General features: G+C 34.9%; 1 protein-coding gene across 1 annotated transcript; it reads right to left on the reverse strand.

Moving 5' to 3' along the window:
- Positions 1-849: 849 nt before the first annotated feature.
- Positions 850-11,873, reverse strand: LOC128215497 (uncharacterized). The gene is made up of 15 exons (XM_052922179.1): positions 11,813-11,873; positions 11,322-11,402; positions 10,609-10,814; positions 9,852-9,938; positions 9,477-9,588; positions 8,803-8,947; positions 7,935-8,013; positions 7,175-7,261; positions 6,888-7,030; positions 5,311-5,336; positions 4,255-4,363; positions 2,638-2,790; positions 2,218-2,368; positions 1,761-1,886; positions 850-1,086 (listed from the first exon to the last, which is right to left on the reverse strand). Exons 1-15 carry the CDS (start codon positions 11,871-11,873, stop codon positions 850-852), a joined length of 1,803 nt encoding a protein of 600 aa, XP_052778139.1.
- Positions 11,874-18,026: the final 6,153 nt, after the last annotated feature.

Consider the following 18,026-nt stretch of genomic DNA (forward strand, 5'->3'; position numbering starts at 1 on the left):
TATCTGTATGTAGGCTGAAAGAGATATGAATGTATCTGTAAGTAGGCTGAAAGAGATATGACTGTATCTGTTCCTTCGATTGACATTTTATTCGTACTTCGTTTGTACTTGAAATTGCATCCTCCTCCAGTTTAGTTCTTTTAGGCCTTGCTGATTTTCGGACTTTCTTTAAAATAATACGCGTAGGTTACATGTCACTAAATCTTACAAGTCTTATACCATTAAAATAAATAACAGTAGGCCTCCCATTCACACATCTGTGTTCATCTTATCAGGATTCATACGTGGTTAAGACAGGCTAACGATATTTGTGTGTACATTGCTTTATATGTTTCCTGTCTGTTCGTTCGATGGTTTTTCGCTTTGGCTTTTAATAAACCTCAAAGTAATAGGTCGAATCTTGGAGGTGCAATCGCGTTATCCGGAAATGTCCTTCGTGTTTGATTATAATTTCCGAAAAAGGAAGAAGCAAGTCAGTTACTAGTTTATCATTTATTGAATGGAATTTCATAGACAAACAAAGCCACAATGTTTTGATGAATATAGTGCGGACAGTTATTTCATTTAAGTGATAAATGTTGGCTATAACACGTATGTAATGAATTGTAGAAAATCAGTAAATCCTATTTAAGTAACGGTTAAATGTTATAATATTGCATTTTTTATCAAGTTAAATGAAACTGGAGTGTCACAAACGATCGGAAAATTTATTAATGAAGAAAATGCATACTAAAAACCCCTATAGCAAGCTGCTTCAAATGTTGGAGAATATTTTGTCTACTGACTGAATCCACCAGCTACCAACTACTAACTTCCCCCAAACATTCCCGTCATCATCAGCCTTCATAATTAAGCAGGGGGTGAGCGCCCATTGCAGCAGTAGCAGTCTTCGCGGTACCTGCGGCGGCCCCTGCGGCAACACTTCTTCTTTTTCCTTCCTCGTTTTCCACAGCATGAGCAGGGCGCTGGGGCTGTCGTCGTCGGTGCAGGCGTCGTTGTTGTTGTCGTTGGCGTTGTTGGTGTTGAAGGGGTTTCTCCGGTTGGACATATGTCGAACTCGGAGACGCATCGGCCTTTGTAGCATATCTGATTAAGAGAAGTGGAAACATTTATCGTCGCAGAAGAATGCAAGATGTAATGAATTAATGAATAGAACCTTTGAAACTTATACCCATGGACTATCCCCTTGCCAGAATAACCTACAATAGATGTATTTCAGGTGTTGGACAGTGGGTAGATTGTAGAAGTACTTTATTCTTGACAACTATTTCTACCCCCTTACTTCTATTTGCTATATAGATGCTATATTTATTATACACATAATAATTTTAATTTTAATCTTATTTCGCCAAAGCGTATTTACGATACGAAGGAAAATCATTCATTTCAGAACATCAATTAAACTATCGAAAGAGTCTACTTAGCGTATTCATCATATTAGCCCAAATTCATTTTGGTTCTAAGGGAGGTGCGCAAGTAAAATGGTTACGGCCCTCAGTTACACCCCCTCTAACATCAAATCCTGGAATCGCCCCCGGTAATGTTAATTAAGTTAATTACCGGCGTCTTCATGAAGTTTTCGTATATCGTGAAACCTATTTACGAGGTCTAACCCGAAGCCCGCCGAAGATGGCCGAGTTGTTACGATTGACTATGGCTACATAATCATTGTTGGGGTGTATAGAGGTATATTGTGTTCTTGTCCATATAATCAGTATGTGTTTACTTATAAAGCACAATACACGAGATCACGTGCTTACCTTTTCTGAGCCGCATGGCGTGCCGTTCCAGACGTAGCTTGTCAAAGAGTTAGAGCACGAGCCTCCTGGGCTGGTCCGGCATGACACCTGCCCGCTTCTATAACACCCCGAGTCCCCGCTCACAGACTGCAAACAACAATAAGATATTATTCAAAAAATATTACGATCATCAGTAGATAGTTCAATATGCCAACATGACCCATGATCAAATCCACGCATTACAATTGCAAACTTCCAATGTACTGCAACAGTTCATTATGACTACCAAGTCAAGTGTAACGTGTAAACTATAACTTTCTTTCACGTAGGTGCTTACTTTGATTAGGAAATGCATGACGTGTCGACACATCTAAGAATACAAATGCGTACTTTTATTTACTTTTATTTTATCTAACAAGTACAACGTATATAAGTAACGTGTGATGCTTATTTGTAACTACACAGATTTTTACAGTACCTGGCTGCAGGCCGTGCTGTCGCGGTTTCCGGTGCGCCGCTTACACTGGAGGTCAAGGCTAGAGTCCCGCTGTCCAAGGAGGCCGCTGCAGAACGCCTTCTCAAACTGCGCGTCCGTCAACCCACCAGTGTTTACTGAGCAGCTTGGATATCTACAGAAGTCGTACCATGTATATACTATACCAGGAACACAAAATATTAAAAAAATGTATTTAACAAACTATTTTAAAGAGGAAAGGTGGTGTTTATTTATTTTAAAGCTCATTAAGTAAATGCGTTTATTAGGTCAGCATGAACCCTTACCGACTGTTATATTGACACTCTTAAAATAGATCATAAATGAGAAAACAAAACAACGACTGTATAAAACGCTAAAATCATATATCATCATAATATTATTGCATAACAGTGGCGTCCTTACTGGTCGAGGTGGGCTATGAAGTAGCCGGCGCTACATGTTGAGAACTTGTAGAAGTTGTCCACTGAGGAGCCGGAAGGAGTACCCAAGTACGGCGACATAACGTTCCTGGAACTGGGGCAGTTGTTACCAGTCGAGTCGTGTTGCGAACCAAGTCTGAACGGTGTCAATAGAAATAATTTCTTTGTATTTATTGATCACTTTACTGTAATTTTCCTTTCTTTTTTTCCATTTCTAAGGCAACATATACCTATACACAGTGGCTTGATGACAAAGGCTCATTAAAGTCATAATAAATCAGTTCAACTAGACAAAATTATATTTTACGTCGATGTATTATATGGATGATATACATGTTCAAGTATGTGTAAAATATAATTTTGGCTAGTTGAACTGATTTATTATGACTTTTAGACTTTAATGAGCATTTGTCATCAAGCCACTGTGTGTGTATATAATTAATTAATTATATAAATACGTCAGCTGCAGTCAAATGCATTACACTTGATTAAGTTGTCTACTGTTTATTTTTCGGCTAGATTGCATTATCAAATTTTTTCATGTGTTTAAATGGAAAACACCAACCAGTTTGTTAGATTGGCTGCAGTCTTTTTAAACATTTAGGCTGGATTGAGACGCTGTCAATAATACTTAGACCCGTGTTTTATCTCACGTTGAAACGTAGAGATAGTAAACTAGCTTTTGTATACCAGTATTACTTCTGTAAACGGCAAATCGGGATTATCCGAGCACAGCCAAAAAAGATAAATTATTTACAAACAGTGTCAAGCTCTGGCAGGTCTAGTTTCGCATATTTATGAATGTGGAACCTTGGCAGATCTAGCTAAGCAAGCGTACGCATATGAAGCACTGGCAGATCTAGCTACGTATATTTACGAATGTGGAACCTTGGCAGATCTAGCTAAGCAAGCGTACGCATATGAAGCACTGGCAGATCTAGCTACGTATATTTACGAATGTGGAGACCTGGCAGATCTAGCTACGCATATTTACGAATGTCGAGCACTAGCAGATCTAGCTTCGCATATTTACAAATGTGGAACCCTGGTAGATCTAGCTACTCACATTTATAAATGTGGAACCCTGGCAAGTCTAGCTACGCATATTTACGAATGTGAAACCCTGGCAGATCAAGCTATGCATATTTACAAATGTGGAACCCTGGCAAATCTAGTTACGCATATTTACGAATGTGGAACATTGGCAGATCTAGCTACGCATATTTACTCATGTGGAACCTTGGCAGATCTAGCCACGCATATTTACGAATGAAGAACCTTGGCAGATCTAGCTACGCATATTTACGAATGTGGAACCCTGGCAGATCTAGCTACGCATATTTACGAATGTGTTTCCCTGGCAGATCTAGCTACACATATTTACGTATGTGGAACCCTGGCAGAACTAACTTCGCATATTTACGAATGTGGAACCCTGGCAGAACTAGCTACGCATATTTACGAATGTGGAGACTTGGTCGATCTAGCTACGCATATTTACGAATATGGAGCCCTAGCAGAAATAGCTACGCATACTTACGAATGCTGAGCCTTTTCAACCAGCTCTGTATATTTCACAATGAGAGGGAACGTGACTTACGCATGTCCTAGCTCGTGGGCTGCGACAGGGGCGACGTTGTATGACGCGAACTCGTTGATGGAGTAACGATAGGCCGTGTCCCTGCACACAGTGGAAACGTATGCGTAACCTGCGCAACCGACACAAAGGTTGTAGTTTAATTGTTATGGATTTTCGGGCTAAGGACAAACCTCCTTATTAAGTATTCATAGACTTATGAAGCACAAAGGAATGATTCGTAAGTTCATTTTTCCCCTTAAAGATTTGATATTTTAGGGAGGGGACAAATCCAGTTTTACGGATGAACAAAACATATTTTTGCGTTTTAACGGGCAAACATGTGGCCACGTACCTATTAGTTGGGGGCTAGTAAAAATATCTTTAAAATAATCATAGTATTTATTTTTCTACCATTAAAGTCGAATGAGTTAAACATAATAATGTGTTTAACGTAATACGCTTTATTTGAACTATCAAGTCAAAAACTATATTGTGTCCCTTTAAAGCTGCACTCTCATAGATTAACCGTTTTGAAAACTGTTGTTGGTTTTTGGTCTTAGAATCAGTTAATTTTTGCGGAAGTGTCTGAAAATCAGTGATTTTAGACAAGCAGCCAAATTTTATATCATTTGTTGTCGAGCCATCAAAGCCGGTCAGCTTACGTGTCTGTCAGTGCGTTTTAAAGCTTCAAGTTTACACATAAAGATGGATTTATTTCAAAAATCATTCGGAACTCCTCGGCCATTTTTATCGCAAACAACCTCGGATGTATGCCGGTACATCAGTTGAAGTAGTTGAATTATATCATATATTAACTATAGTGTTTTAGAGTTGTATTTATTTATCTAAGTTTAAATTGATTGCCAGTGAAGTATATTATTGCACACATAATTGAGATTCCCAAGAAATAGGTAATAAAGTTTAACTGCTAAATAATATTACTACGCGATCTACTTGTAGCGGACCTAAACGTACCGCCTTTTCAGTATGTAAACCGTCCAAATACATCCGAGGTTGTTTTCGATAAAAATGGCCGAGGAGCTCCGAATTTTTAAAACATATACCATTTTTACTCACCTAGCAATCCCCCGGCCAAGTTAAACCTGAAATAGATTGAAGGTTAGCTATAAGGTATTTAGTGTTTTGTTTTTTTAAGTTGGCCTCCAACTTTTGTTGATAAAAGTGCACGGTGTCTAGCGCTTTAATAAGCGAATGTACGACTAACTTATCTATCGAACATGCACAATCCTGTATTAAAGGGACTATACACCAAATTGGCACCAAACATTTTTTTTCTTTAACGAATCTCAGGGCAATTATTTAATAAAATGTTTTACTCTTTGATATCATAATTGTAAAAAAAAATATATACAAAAATGTCAAAAAATCAATACGGAGACCGGGTTCGAACCGATGTCGCCAAGACATTGTAATTCAGTGTTGTAACCACTGTGTTCGAAAGCATACCCGAAATCGTTGGAATATTTAAACTATATACCTAACTTGGTAATATCAAGTGCTAACATCGACTAGCCAATCACGCATAAGAATGAATTCTACTAGGTAGGCATAGCTAAAAATCATTTTTAATGAAAAAATACGAAAAAATTGGGAAAATAAATAAATTGTTAACTATGTAGTACTTCAGTTCGTTAGTTTCAATGCATTGTACACATCGATACCAAGTTTATGTCAGTTTTCGATAATTACTTTTTTTGTTTTCGCTATTTCATCATACGGTGTATAGCCCCTTTTGTTGGAGGCATAAGTTTAGTTACATGTACTTAAAGATGCACTCTTACTCCGAAATAAGATTTACTACAATTATTACAAATGTTTTAATATACAAAAAAGGATGAATAGATGTCGAAAATAATGGCTTTTTTATGACGGATACCGCGTTTAATTTGACAGAAAGGTGCAAAAAAAACACGGTATTTCTACCTTATGAGGCGATAGTAGATCACAGTAAATCTTTTAGCAATCATTTAATAATTTTGCGTTTTCAGCTATTAAATACACAGTAACAGTCTAGTTATCAGTAATACATTTTCAATAATTGCATCATTTTGTAAAAAGTTTAAGGTTTATCACTCAAAATTTATATTTGTTATACATGTGCTTGTATTGATTTTGAATAAGAGTGCCACTTTAACAGGCCTTCTTCAACCTATTTTGGGCCATAACTTTTTGGGAAAATTTCGTCGCGAATTATGCCAGTATGAGAAAAAAACTCATCGTTTTACATCAAAAAATAGTTAAAAGAACTATCTTTTCCTGTCTCCTGCAAATGAGGAAATTGTTAAAATATTAGTTTTTTTTCCTGAAATGGTTGAAATATCAAAACCTTGGGTAGTAAATATCTATTGCAAAACTATTGCATAATGATCTCTGAATGTGATGAAAATCTTAATATCGCACACTTCAATAGGATGTTGAATGAACCATTGCAGGTAAAAACAATTTCATAAAAAAACAATATTTTGTTTAATTTTGAATGGGACAAGTTTTTTTCCAGATTGGGAAAATGATCATATATTTTGCAAGGGGAATGGGTCCGATGGTCGGATCCATGGGTACTATAGGAAAAGGCCTGTTTTAAAGAAAAATAGATATTAAAATATATTTTATTGTTAAAGTTGAACGTTGCGTACCCAGTGATGGCCATGGCGTGGTCAAAATCCTCGCTAGTGAAGCCACTGTTCACGTAGGCGTAAAGCGCATTATTAAAATTACCCTCAGTGTCAATGACATCGCCAGTCACGTAGTCACCCGACCAGGCAAAGTTTGTGCCAGCCTGCAAACAAGTATACGAATTTAAAAGTCAAATCATCATCATCATCATCATCACTTACTCACTCACTCACTCGCTCACTCGCTCACTCACTCACTCACTCACTCACTCACTCACTCACTCACTCACTCACTCACTCCAACTCACCTGTGGGTATACGATGTCGGAAGGGAACACATACAGATCCAAGCTGCCGCCGGATGCTTCCTTCACGGAGCTGTAGAAAACGTTCATCTGAAATAAAGGAAGGTTTTGTAACAAATTATAATTAACAAAATATAAACAACTCATTCACTCCAATGGACATATAGTTATTTTTAAGTAAATTTCAATAAACTTTCCTGTTAACAGCATACATGTTATTTCAAGTGAAATTTGGAATGGATATGGGAACTTCATATGACGTCATCCCGGACACCAATACGGAACACATTTGTAAACTGAAAGTTAGTCATCTGTAATCTACAGTTCCGATTCGTTCAAGGTTTTACCCATACTCTCAAATAAGATTAACCACATTGATGCATTTTTTTATATCAAAACGGATGGATAAATGTAAAAAAACAACAATGGTTCTTATGAAAGATAGCGAGTTTAAATTGAAAGTGCAGAAAGCACGTTATTACTTCCTTATAAGACGATATCAGACCGCACTTAATCTTTTAACACTCGCCAATGAATAAATATTTTGCGTTTCAACTTTTGAATACACGGTTGCAATCTTGTTATCAGCAATTAATATTTTCCATAAATGCATTATTTACGAGTAGTTGGAAGTTAAAGGTTCATCGCTCAAAAATTATATTTGTTATACAAGTGTTTGTATTGATATCGGATAAGAGTGTCACTTTAAAGCTATGATAGCCAGATAGATTTTCAAGGTAATAGTTCCGTTACGTAAACGTACCTCGTTAGCAAGCAGCGTGACGTACATCTCTGCCTCGTTCTGAGCCGCGTTGTTGTCTCCAAGGTTACGGTCATAAAACCTTCAAGGTATGATTATTTACAGTTCAATAAGCGATAACCAAGTACTGCAAAAAATATATAAACGGACGTTTCAAATACACCGTACCTTTACCAGTTTTTATAGTTAAAGATGGGCTATTAATCCCAATTAAGATTTTCCATAATAAATAATTTTGTTCTAATTAAAAAAAAAAAAAAAAAAAAAAAAAAAAAAAAAAAACGATGAATAAATGTCGAAAACAATGGTTCTTATGAAATATACCGAGTTTGATTTGAAAGAAATGAGCATAAAACACAGTATTTCTGCCTTATGAGACTACAGTAGACCACAGTAAATCTTGTAGCATTCGCCAATCATTTAATATTTTTTGCGCTTTCTGCTATTAAATACAAGGTTACAATCTTGTTATCAGTAATTAATATTTTCCATAAAAATCCATTATTTAGTAAGTAGTTAAAGGTTCATCACTCAAAATTAATGTTTGTTATTCATGTGTATGTATTGATTTTGAATAAGAGTGTCACTTTAACACCGACATTTATATAGTGTTAATGGATATTTTAATTAAAGTACTAATTTTTAAGAAAAATGGCTGCGTCAACAGCTATTTCTCAGCAGGTCTAGGACCAAACTTGAATAGGTAACGGTAAATACTCAATACACTTATTTCCATACATCGATTCATTCAAGGATTGGAACAGTTGCGCACACGAGTCTGTACAGTATACATTGAACCAAGAATTTCACAAATAAATCAGAAGAAAAGAAAAAAACGTGTCCGTAGATGTGACATGTGCATTGGCCTTACTGTTGCATGAATGCGGCGTCCACGATAAATGCTATCTTAACCACCTTGAAGCCGGCCTCCGGAAGTATGGACCGCAACTTCCGGTTCGCGCTAAACTGGGCGTTGAACACGTGGCCTCTTCCGCCCTCATGACGTACTCCATCTTCTGTAGTGAAGAATACATTGTCTTCGTATTTATCTATAATTATGTATTCACTTTAATTTTGCAATTCAATGGGCGAATTTAATTAAAGTGGTCTTTTAATTCCCACTGTTTTAAACCATTTTACACCTTTTTGTAACCCCGGCGCATTGCGGCCTACAGCCTACAAACACTATGTATTGAGGACCAGTTTATGTTTATCGAACCAATGCTTTGAAAATGTTAAGCCGACTTATACCGCCCCGTTTAGGCCGGGTTATTATCAATATCATTATTTATATTATTATTACTATATCTATTATTATTGATTTAATTGTTAAACTTAGTATTGTGAAAATCTTGTATGTTATGCACGTGGCACAATAATACACACTATACTTAATTACTATTTTACTAACTAACTTGTAGTCTTTATTTAATTCTGTCTAAGTCTTTTTATGATGATATACACTGAGCTGAACATCAGATAGGGGGGGGGGGGGGGGGTCGCAAAAGAAGCAAAAAAAGCTACACCAATGGCTTCCTTACTTACCCCCGGGTACTTCGTAGTATTTGAGCGTTCCGTTCCCGTGGGGAAAACAGAGGGCAGAGTCCGCTCCACCCCCTATATAGCAATCCTCGTCATGGAAGGTCACCAGGGCGCTCTTAAAGGTCAAAGTCGTTTTATGTACGCGAACTATCTCAAGTTGGAATTTATTGAACTATATCATCGACCGTAACATTTTTATCCAATCATATATAGTTTATAATTATATAACTCAGCTCCAACGATAAATTTATTTAGTATAGCTTTTAAGTCAAACCAGAATCACATTGCATTTCCGTAAATACTGTAATCAATAAAACATTTACTTATTTCCTATTGTGTTTTCGATAAACTTTATTAGAACGAAATCAAAATACTTACCAAATCACATGACATGCCTGCTTTATTTTGTTTCATTTCACATGCAAAAGAACCTCTCCCGTTCTTGTCGGTGTAAAATCCGATTTTCTGAAATTAATACAGAAACCATAATAAAGAGGACATCATTATAGTATATGTGCACATATTTCCTTTTATCGTGCTTTAAAAAACATATCAATAAGACCAATGTTTATCTATGTATGCACTGATAATGCTATAAACTTGCCATGCGCAGAAATTACAATCTAAAGTGTCATAAATTTAAATTATTTTAAATATTGCAGAGTGTTGTCATTAACTACCATTTCAGAACGGTTACCAAGTAGGCGGAGCGTGACTGTGCAATAAGTAGGGGTTAAATAAATTATAACGATATTCACTTATACTTATACGCACGCTACTTATTGAACCCTGTCTCCAAGCAAAATGGTTCCAAACAGTTACTACACGCGCAACTCATGGCGGTTGACACTCGAAATTCGTTGGTTCGAGCTGCCAATGACCGGCGAAAATACATCGAGCCTCAAAAAGTTCGAGTCAAGTCGGAATGCTAATCTTCAGGTTAAAGAAATCGATCCTTTAAATTCAGTTTGAGTCAACAAGGAATTCTAGCCAAGCGAGTTCGAGGCAACGGGGTTCGACTGTCGGGTATAATTTTTATAACTCGGATAATAGGTGCAGTAGTTAGTTTTGTTCATATGTTCAATGCTCGTTTGAATAATCAATCAATATATAAGTTAAGTTTTAAGGACGTTACCACGTTGCGTTTCTGTTTCCTGAACCTCCCTCTACCATTATCCTCTGTGGCGGTTGGTAGATCCATTCTTGGGTCAAGGACAAGGTCAAGGTCAAACTTTCCCTGACCTTCAACCTCCATGCTGTAACTCAGCTCAGCCGGCAGACTGTTTTCGTTTCGAAACCGAGTTATTTGAGCTGACTGGAAATTTACCTTGCATCTCCTGCCTGAAATACAAACAACTAGAGTTAAAGCTTTCAGACACACGTTAAATGACTGCATTTTTCTCGCGTTTCTATTATAATTATTATTATTATTATTACAATTATTATTATTATTATTATTATTATTATTATTATTATTATTATTATTATTATTACTATTATTATTATTATTATTATTATTATTAGTAGTAGTAGTAGTAGTAGTATTATTAGTATTATTAGTATTATTAGTATTTTCATTATTAGTATGACTTTTATCATTATTATTATTATTATTATTATTATTATTATTATTATTATTATTATTATTATTATTTTCATTATTAGTATTAGTATTACTTTTATCATTATTATTTTTTTTTATTATTATTACGCTTAATACATGAAGACATGTGAAACTCCAGAAAAGAGTGTTAATAGGATGACAATACGTTTTTATTTCAGTATCAAAATAAATAACAAAACTTGAACTGATTAAAGAATAAGCTATAAATCAATGTTACAAGATACCGTTTGCCATTTTCCCGTGCACCAGTTGTAGCGTGAAAACCGCCACGAGCGCCAGGCCGAAAGCAGCCCTCATATTGATGACTGAAAAGAAGAAAACACCGTAATATTATCATATGTGAAAATATCAAGAAAGAAGCATGAACCGCTAAATAATTATGCTTAAAGGGACTCGCTCATCTTTTGGACCAAATTCTCTTCTGCACCCCCCCCCCCCCCATCCCCGTGCATATATCAATATTTGTTTAAGGGTTCCAGCTGTCAGTATCTTAGTTTAAACACTCCTCCTGGTGTTTTGACAAATATTATTTCGTATGAAAAGAATATCCGTAAGAATTGCATTGTTCAAACCATGAGCGAGTCCCTTTTACATACAGAATAAGTTAGAGATAATATGAGAAGCATAATTATATATGTCAATATTTATGCAATGAAATCATCCCTCAGATTACGTTTCACATAATTTCAGACTGAAATGAACCCCGACCCCTTACCCTGACCTGAAACACAAAGTGTCAACCTTTTCAACTGTTCAACTTGTTTCTTCACCAACATTGTGTTTTTTTTATTATTGTATATGACCACCAGAAAAGCCTCTTCCCTCGGTCATGTAACTGGAACCGTGCCAGGAAAAACAATCAGAAGAGACAACATCGAGCCATCGGACCTAATTTTAAATAAACTTATAGTAACAAATAATCGGACGGTCCTTTGTACAAAAAAACGAGCCAAGCAACGTCGGAGCAACGGAGTTGCACGTACTGTGCTTAAACATATTTATTTAAAAATATAGATGTATTGCACTTGTCTTCATGTATGTTGTTTTCTGCATGTTATTCAAGTACATTACTCACTTTTTAAATATTTATGAACATATGTTTCATAGAGAGTGTGGTATGTTTAACTCACTGAAAGATGAAAATTTCGAAATATCTTGCCTAATTAGACTCAAAACTCGAAAGTGAAAATGTTTTAATCCTTTTAAAGTTGCACTCTCACAGATTTACCGTTTTAACAACTTATTGATTTTTGTCTTGGAATGAGCCTATTTTTGCGTAAATATCTGCAAACCAGTGATAAAAGACTGCTGACAAAAAAATCAGACAGCAGTTTTTCATATTTCCGTTCGAAAATAAATATTTTATGGTTAAAAGCGTTCCTTACGGTTTAAGAAAAATTCATAAAACATAAAAAAATAACTTAAATATAAAAAATCTGCGATCTAATTTTTGTCAGCAGTCTCATGTGACTTGTTTCCATGCATTTTGGCATAAATTGGTTCGTTCCCGGACAATTTTTTTTAAAAGTTGTCAAAACGTTCAATCTGTGAGAGTGCAGCTTTTAACCTTCCACATCGGAGTATTCAGGAAGTTCCGTGGATTTGAAATCCTTCAATGACATAAAACCATGTTCATATTGAGCAATGACAACTAAAAGACTTACCTTTAACTTCAAAGTAGACTGGCCCGTGAAATGTTGTTTCCCAAACTCCTCGTTGATTCCAGCGTGCCTTTAGTTTTGTCTATAGAATTGAGTCCCGCTTCAACTGGTCAGTCCTTTGACCTGTTATGCCGGACAGTCCGGAGTGTGGACATATATATAGATAGCCAGGTCCCCGTTCACGACGCGATTCATTCACCCATACATGTTTATATCCTGTTGTAAATAAACACAAAACTTTAATTGTTTTTATTACTTATTCCACATTGTTAATCAGATCAAGATAATTCTTTCAATTAATCGCTAAATAAATTGACTGCTCGTGGCACAATGACCACAGCGTACGTCAGGGTGGCTTTACCCCGTCCATGACTGTTGGTTATGTTGTTTTATTGTCTTTTTAGCGTACAAATCTCAATGACATTAATGTTGATACGTGGGTGTGATGTGTGTAAGCAATTATATCCTTTAGCCCAGGGATTAATGTATCATTAAAGTGATCTCTGTAATTGTAAGTAGTCAATAATCTGTGTAGGATGTACTTATATACAAAATTGATATTGAAATATTTTGGAGCGCAAGGTCGCTCAGTTTGGTTTTTCGCAAATGTGTCGTCCCTCTTATACTATATATACTATATATAGAGTACTAAATACTATTGCTTTGTTACATTCAGTAGCATCTATCCATGTCCCTAATTATTGAACTGGTATATCACCAGAGCAAATTTTGTTTCAATCGTATACTGTTTATCACAAAGATAAGTTTTCAAAGTTTCAAAGTTTTATTTACATAAAATCCAGAGGGCCGTGGAGAAATATCATATTCAGTATTTAATGGTAAATGCATGTACAAAACAGTATTACCAATATTATTACCATAATAAGCATTCAATAGAAAACATTAAGCAGTAAAGCAAAATACTTCAATAAGTTTGACATTTTTACTTTCTATTCTGTATGACGATTTGATAAATTACTATTGAAAATAGATATTTACATTGTAGCTCTATAGTGGATTTCATATAAGACTTTTTAATTAAAATAAATATTTATATTGTAGCTCTATCGTGTATTTTATATAAAACTTAAATAAGTAATAATAACATTAACTAATAAAAAACGTGCACCACAAAGATATACGAGACTTTCAGTATAAAAGGGTTATTAGTACTGTGTTTTGATCCGGGAAGTTGTACTATTCGACTGGAGTGGATATTTGCAAAATCTGCAAAAATCCGCGAGAGTCGATAACGACATTCCGGTTCACAACGCAGTACTAATAACACTTTTATTATATACATTACTGGTTAGATCACTTAAAAGCCACACGTTTTCATAATAAATGTGATTTTAATGACGCACTATTTTTTTGACGTCATTTTAATATCGCGCAATGATACTTGTTATGTCGTGACGTCACAAAAGTGGAATACGGCCATATTGCACTTGAGTGCAATACGGACTATCTTATTTTGCGATATGTATGGCTTGTGGATATATGATGGGTATATAATAAAATTGTGTATGCCTTTATTAGCTGCATTGTCAGACACTATCTTTGACAGTAAAATAAAATTAAAGGGACACAAAAAATAGGCTGATGCAAAAAATGTTTCTGATTTTAATGCATTATTATGTTTAACTCATTTGACTTAAATAATCACAGTACAGATTAGAAATATTACCCTTTATAAGTAGGGTTTTCAATTAATATCTACGTGGCTACGAATTCCTATTTTATTTGCAAACTTTATAGTGCCCCTTGAACCACGAATCTAAAAGCTGCTTTTTCAAATCGATATTCCAAATCTATTTCTACGATACTAATATTTTTAATGGTCATTTTAGGAAAACGTCTTATTTGATTGTGTAAGTACAACTTTTAATTGTGTTTGTGACACTTATATCCAGTTTAACTGAAATTCTTGATCTTATGATCATTTGGTCATCTGGTCGTACGTTTGCTGATCAGATGTTGGTATGTAAGGGGTCAGTGACTTTAGCAATGTATTTCTTAGTCCCTTTGTTGGTTTAGCGCAATATATTGAGTTGAGTTGAGTTGAGTTGAGCGTCTTAACATATAAAAAGAATGACACCGAAAGATCTAAATCTAAATTCGATTTTCAAAATAATCAAACACTGTCGTTATGGATAATAATCATGGGCACTTTTTATGTTTATTCATATTATCAGAATAATTAGATATTATCGGGCTCAGTAAAATCAAATTAATGTCTGCATTCATAGACTGTGATATCCGTTTTGCTATTTATTTTAATTGATACACTGGTGTTTGTTTAAAGCTATAACATGTATGTAACAATTTACCTTCTTTTTCTTATTTTTTTAGTAAAAATTACATGCTTTTTGGTCAGTGTCGAATTTGGTGTACTTTTATCAAGTCAATTAAAATAGCATCAGCCAGTTCTTTCAGAATTACGACAACACGATAATACATAGAGCATACTATAAATCCCATAAATTCAGCTAAAAATGCATATACTACCAAAGGAATTTCAGTTTGATATCATGTCTAATATATATAAATATCTATATACATCAAGCAATAAAAATTAACAATGATAGGAGAACTTTAAAATGGACATAAACTTTCGAGTCAATGCGTCGGGAGTTTTATTGTAATGGTCTTTAAGCGACATTTCGCCCACTCGAGCTTGTATAAAAGATTAAGTGATTCCATGGTTGTCACATCGCCCTGTGGCCATGAACTGGTCATCACACTTGTAGGCTTTGTAGTACATCATAGAAATGACTTATTAATATATCTGTTTCGTGTGTATAGTGTGAATGAAGTGAACGTATCCCATCCGAAACGTTTATTTAAAATTTTCAATATTCAAGATTTATTTACAAAATATCCAGAAGGCCATGTCCGATGTGGACAAATAAATATACAACATAGTGTTTTCAGGTGATTCAATACATATTTTATTATTTAAAACATTATACAATTAAATAAAAATGAGCCTTAATATGGAACAAGCATGTACAACAAATCCATCAGTCAAGTGAACCAATATATTCCAAAATGTCATAATTTAATTTGATTTATTGGTTGCCTAAAACATAACAAGTGTACAATACTCATAGTAATTTACGTTTGCGTTGACTCTATTCATTTTTGTGCTGATATATTGTAACACGTAAGCTTAAACAAATCATTATTTTATGATAAATATATTAACACATATTCTAATCCAGCGGACAACCTATACAAGATAGAGTTATATGGAGCCATATGGTAGTTACTAAGTCTTTAAATATACTATTGTAATTACATTAACAATCTTTTGGTGAAATACTGCAAAGCCATTGTATATTATGGCTTTAACAATGATTACTTTATGTAATTTCTCAGCCATAACTAAGTACAATGTAGGCAGAAAGTGTTTGTCAAAATAAAAAAGTTATAGTAAATACATATTAATAAATTTTACTGGTAATCCGATGAAAGAAAGCACTTTCCATGGTTCGGGATTATTCTCAGGTAGATATAGTCAAACAAAGGTGCAGTTCAGTTCTCATGATGTTAATTGCAGATGACGTAATTATCACGTTTATATCAGTATTTAGTATTATAACATACCGCATACCGTTTTTAATTTGTTTCCATATTATATATTGCAAGTCAAAATACTCAATTTATTTTGAAATCAAAAGTACAAACTCATTTAAAAATAAAAGTTACATTTGTTTGGAAAATTAAATCGACGTGAAATGACCACGAATTCACGGGGTAAAGTGAAGTGCTTTGCATTTTGTTGTTTCTCACTGTTTTTGTCCAATAAAGTTGGTAAACTCACCAAATATTTAGTGCCATTTTACATTTCATGTTCTATGACTAAGTTCTTGTTCAAAGAAAGCACTAGTTTTCAGTAAAATGGTCATGTGTTAGTTTTGGTACGGTACAATGATATAAAATAGATGGTAATGTGCAGCGAAGCGAAGTTTTCCCCGTAATAAATGACAAATGATATTTTCGTCGTCTTTTTCAGATTAGAATTATAATTCGGCCAATGGCCCATTGTTTTATCTTGGTAACTTATCATAGCATAAAACCCTCTCAGATGAGTTCAAGAGAGATTAATATTTTAAATGCTTAATGTTAAATATTAAAAGAACTAAATATAAATCATTTTGAAATTATGTTTTAAAAACAAACATTTTTTTTCAATATGCATATATTTAAAAAAGAAGGATTAAGGAATTTCACTTAAAACGTCAATATTAGCCCATACTGAAGTTAAGGCATTGCATTGCAACTGTATTTCTGCATCGCTTTTGACATCTATTTTGGGCAAAACAAAAAAGTTCGTTTAATGTACATGTAGTAAGTACTTATTTTGATTTGTCCCCCCCAAAACGGCAATCTTTTTATATGACTGCGTAATCTCTTTATAATAGAAGGTTTTAACAGTAATTATTTTGTCGTGCTCATCGTGCTGAAAAAGACGAGCCAGCGTGTTCACATATTCTTCTCATTCCTTGAAAAGCGGAACCTGTAAAGGGACTAGACATCTGCAGGTGATTCAATTGTAGCCTCAAGTTACGAAGTTGTGGTCTAAAGCTACTAAGTTGTGGTCTCAAGTTACTAAGTTGTGGTCTAAAGCTACTAAGTTGTGGCCTCAAGTTACTAAGTTGTGGTCTAAAGCTACTAAGTTGTGGTCTAAAGCTACTAAGTTGTGGCCTCAAGTTACTAAGTTGTGGCCTCAAGGTATTAAGTTGTGGTCTCAAGGTATTAAGTTATGGTCTCAAGGTATTAAGTTGTGGTCTCAAGTTACTAAGTTGTGGCCTCAAGTTACGAAGTTGTGGTCTCAAGGTATTAAGTTGTGGTCTCAAGTTACTAAGTTGTGGTCTCAAGTTACTAAGTTGTGGTGGCCTCAAGTTACGAAGTTGTGGCCTCAAGGTATTAAGTTGTGGTCTCAAGTTACTAAGTTGTGGTCTCAAGTTACTAAGTTGTGGCCTAAAGCTACTAAGTTGTGGTCTAAAGCTACTAAGTTGTGGTCTAAAGCTACTAAGTTGTGGTCTAAAGCTACTAAGTTGCGGCCTCAAGTTACTAAGTTGTGGTCTCAAGTTACTAAGTTGTGGTCTCAAGTTACTAAGTTGTGGTCTCAAGTTACTAAGTTGTGGTCTCAAGTCACTAAGTTGTGGTCTCAAGTTACGAAGTTGTGGCCTCAAGGTATTAAGTTGTGGTCTCAAGTTACTAAGTTGTGGTCTCAAGTTACTAAGTTGTGGTCTAAAGCTA

This window comes from Mya arenaria, chromosome 13 (genome assembly GCF_026914265.1).
Source record: "Mya arenaria isolate MELC-2E11 chromosome 13, ASM2691426v1".
Taxonomy (NCBI): domain Eukaryota; kingdom Metazoa; phylum Mollusca; class Bivalvia; order Myida; family Myidae; genus Mya; species Mya arenaria.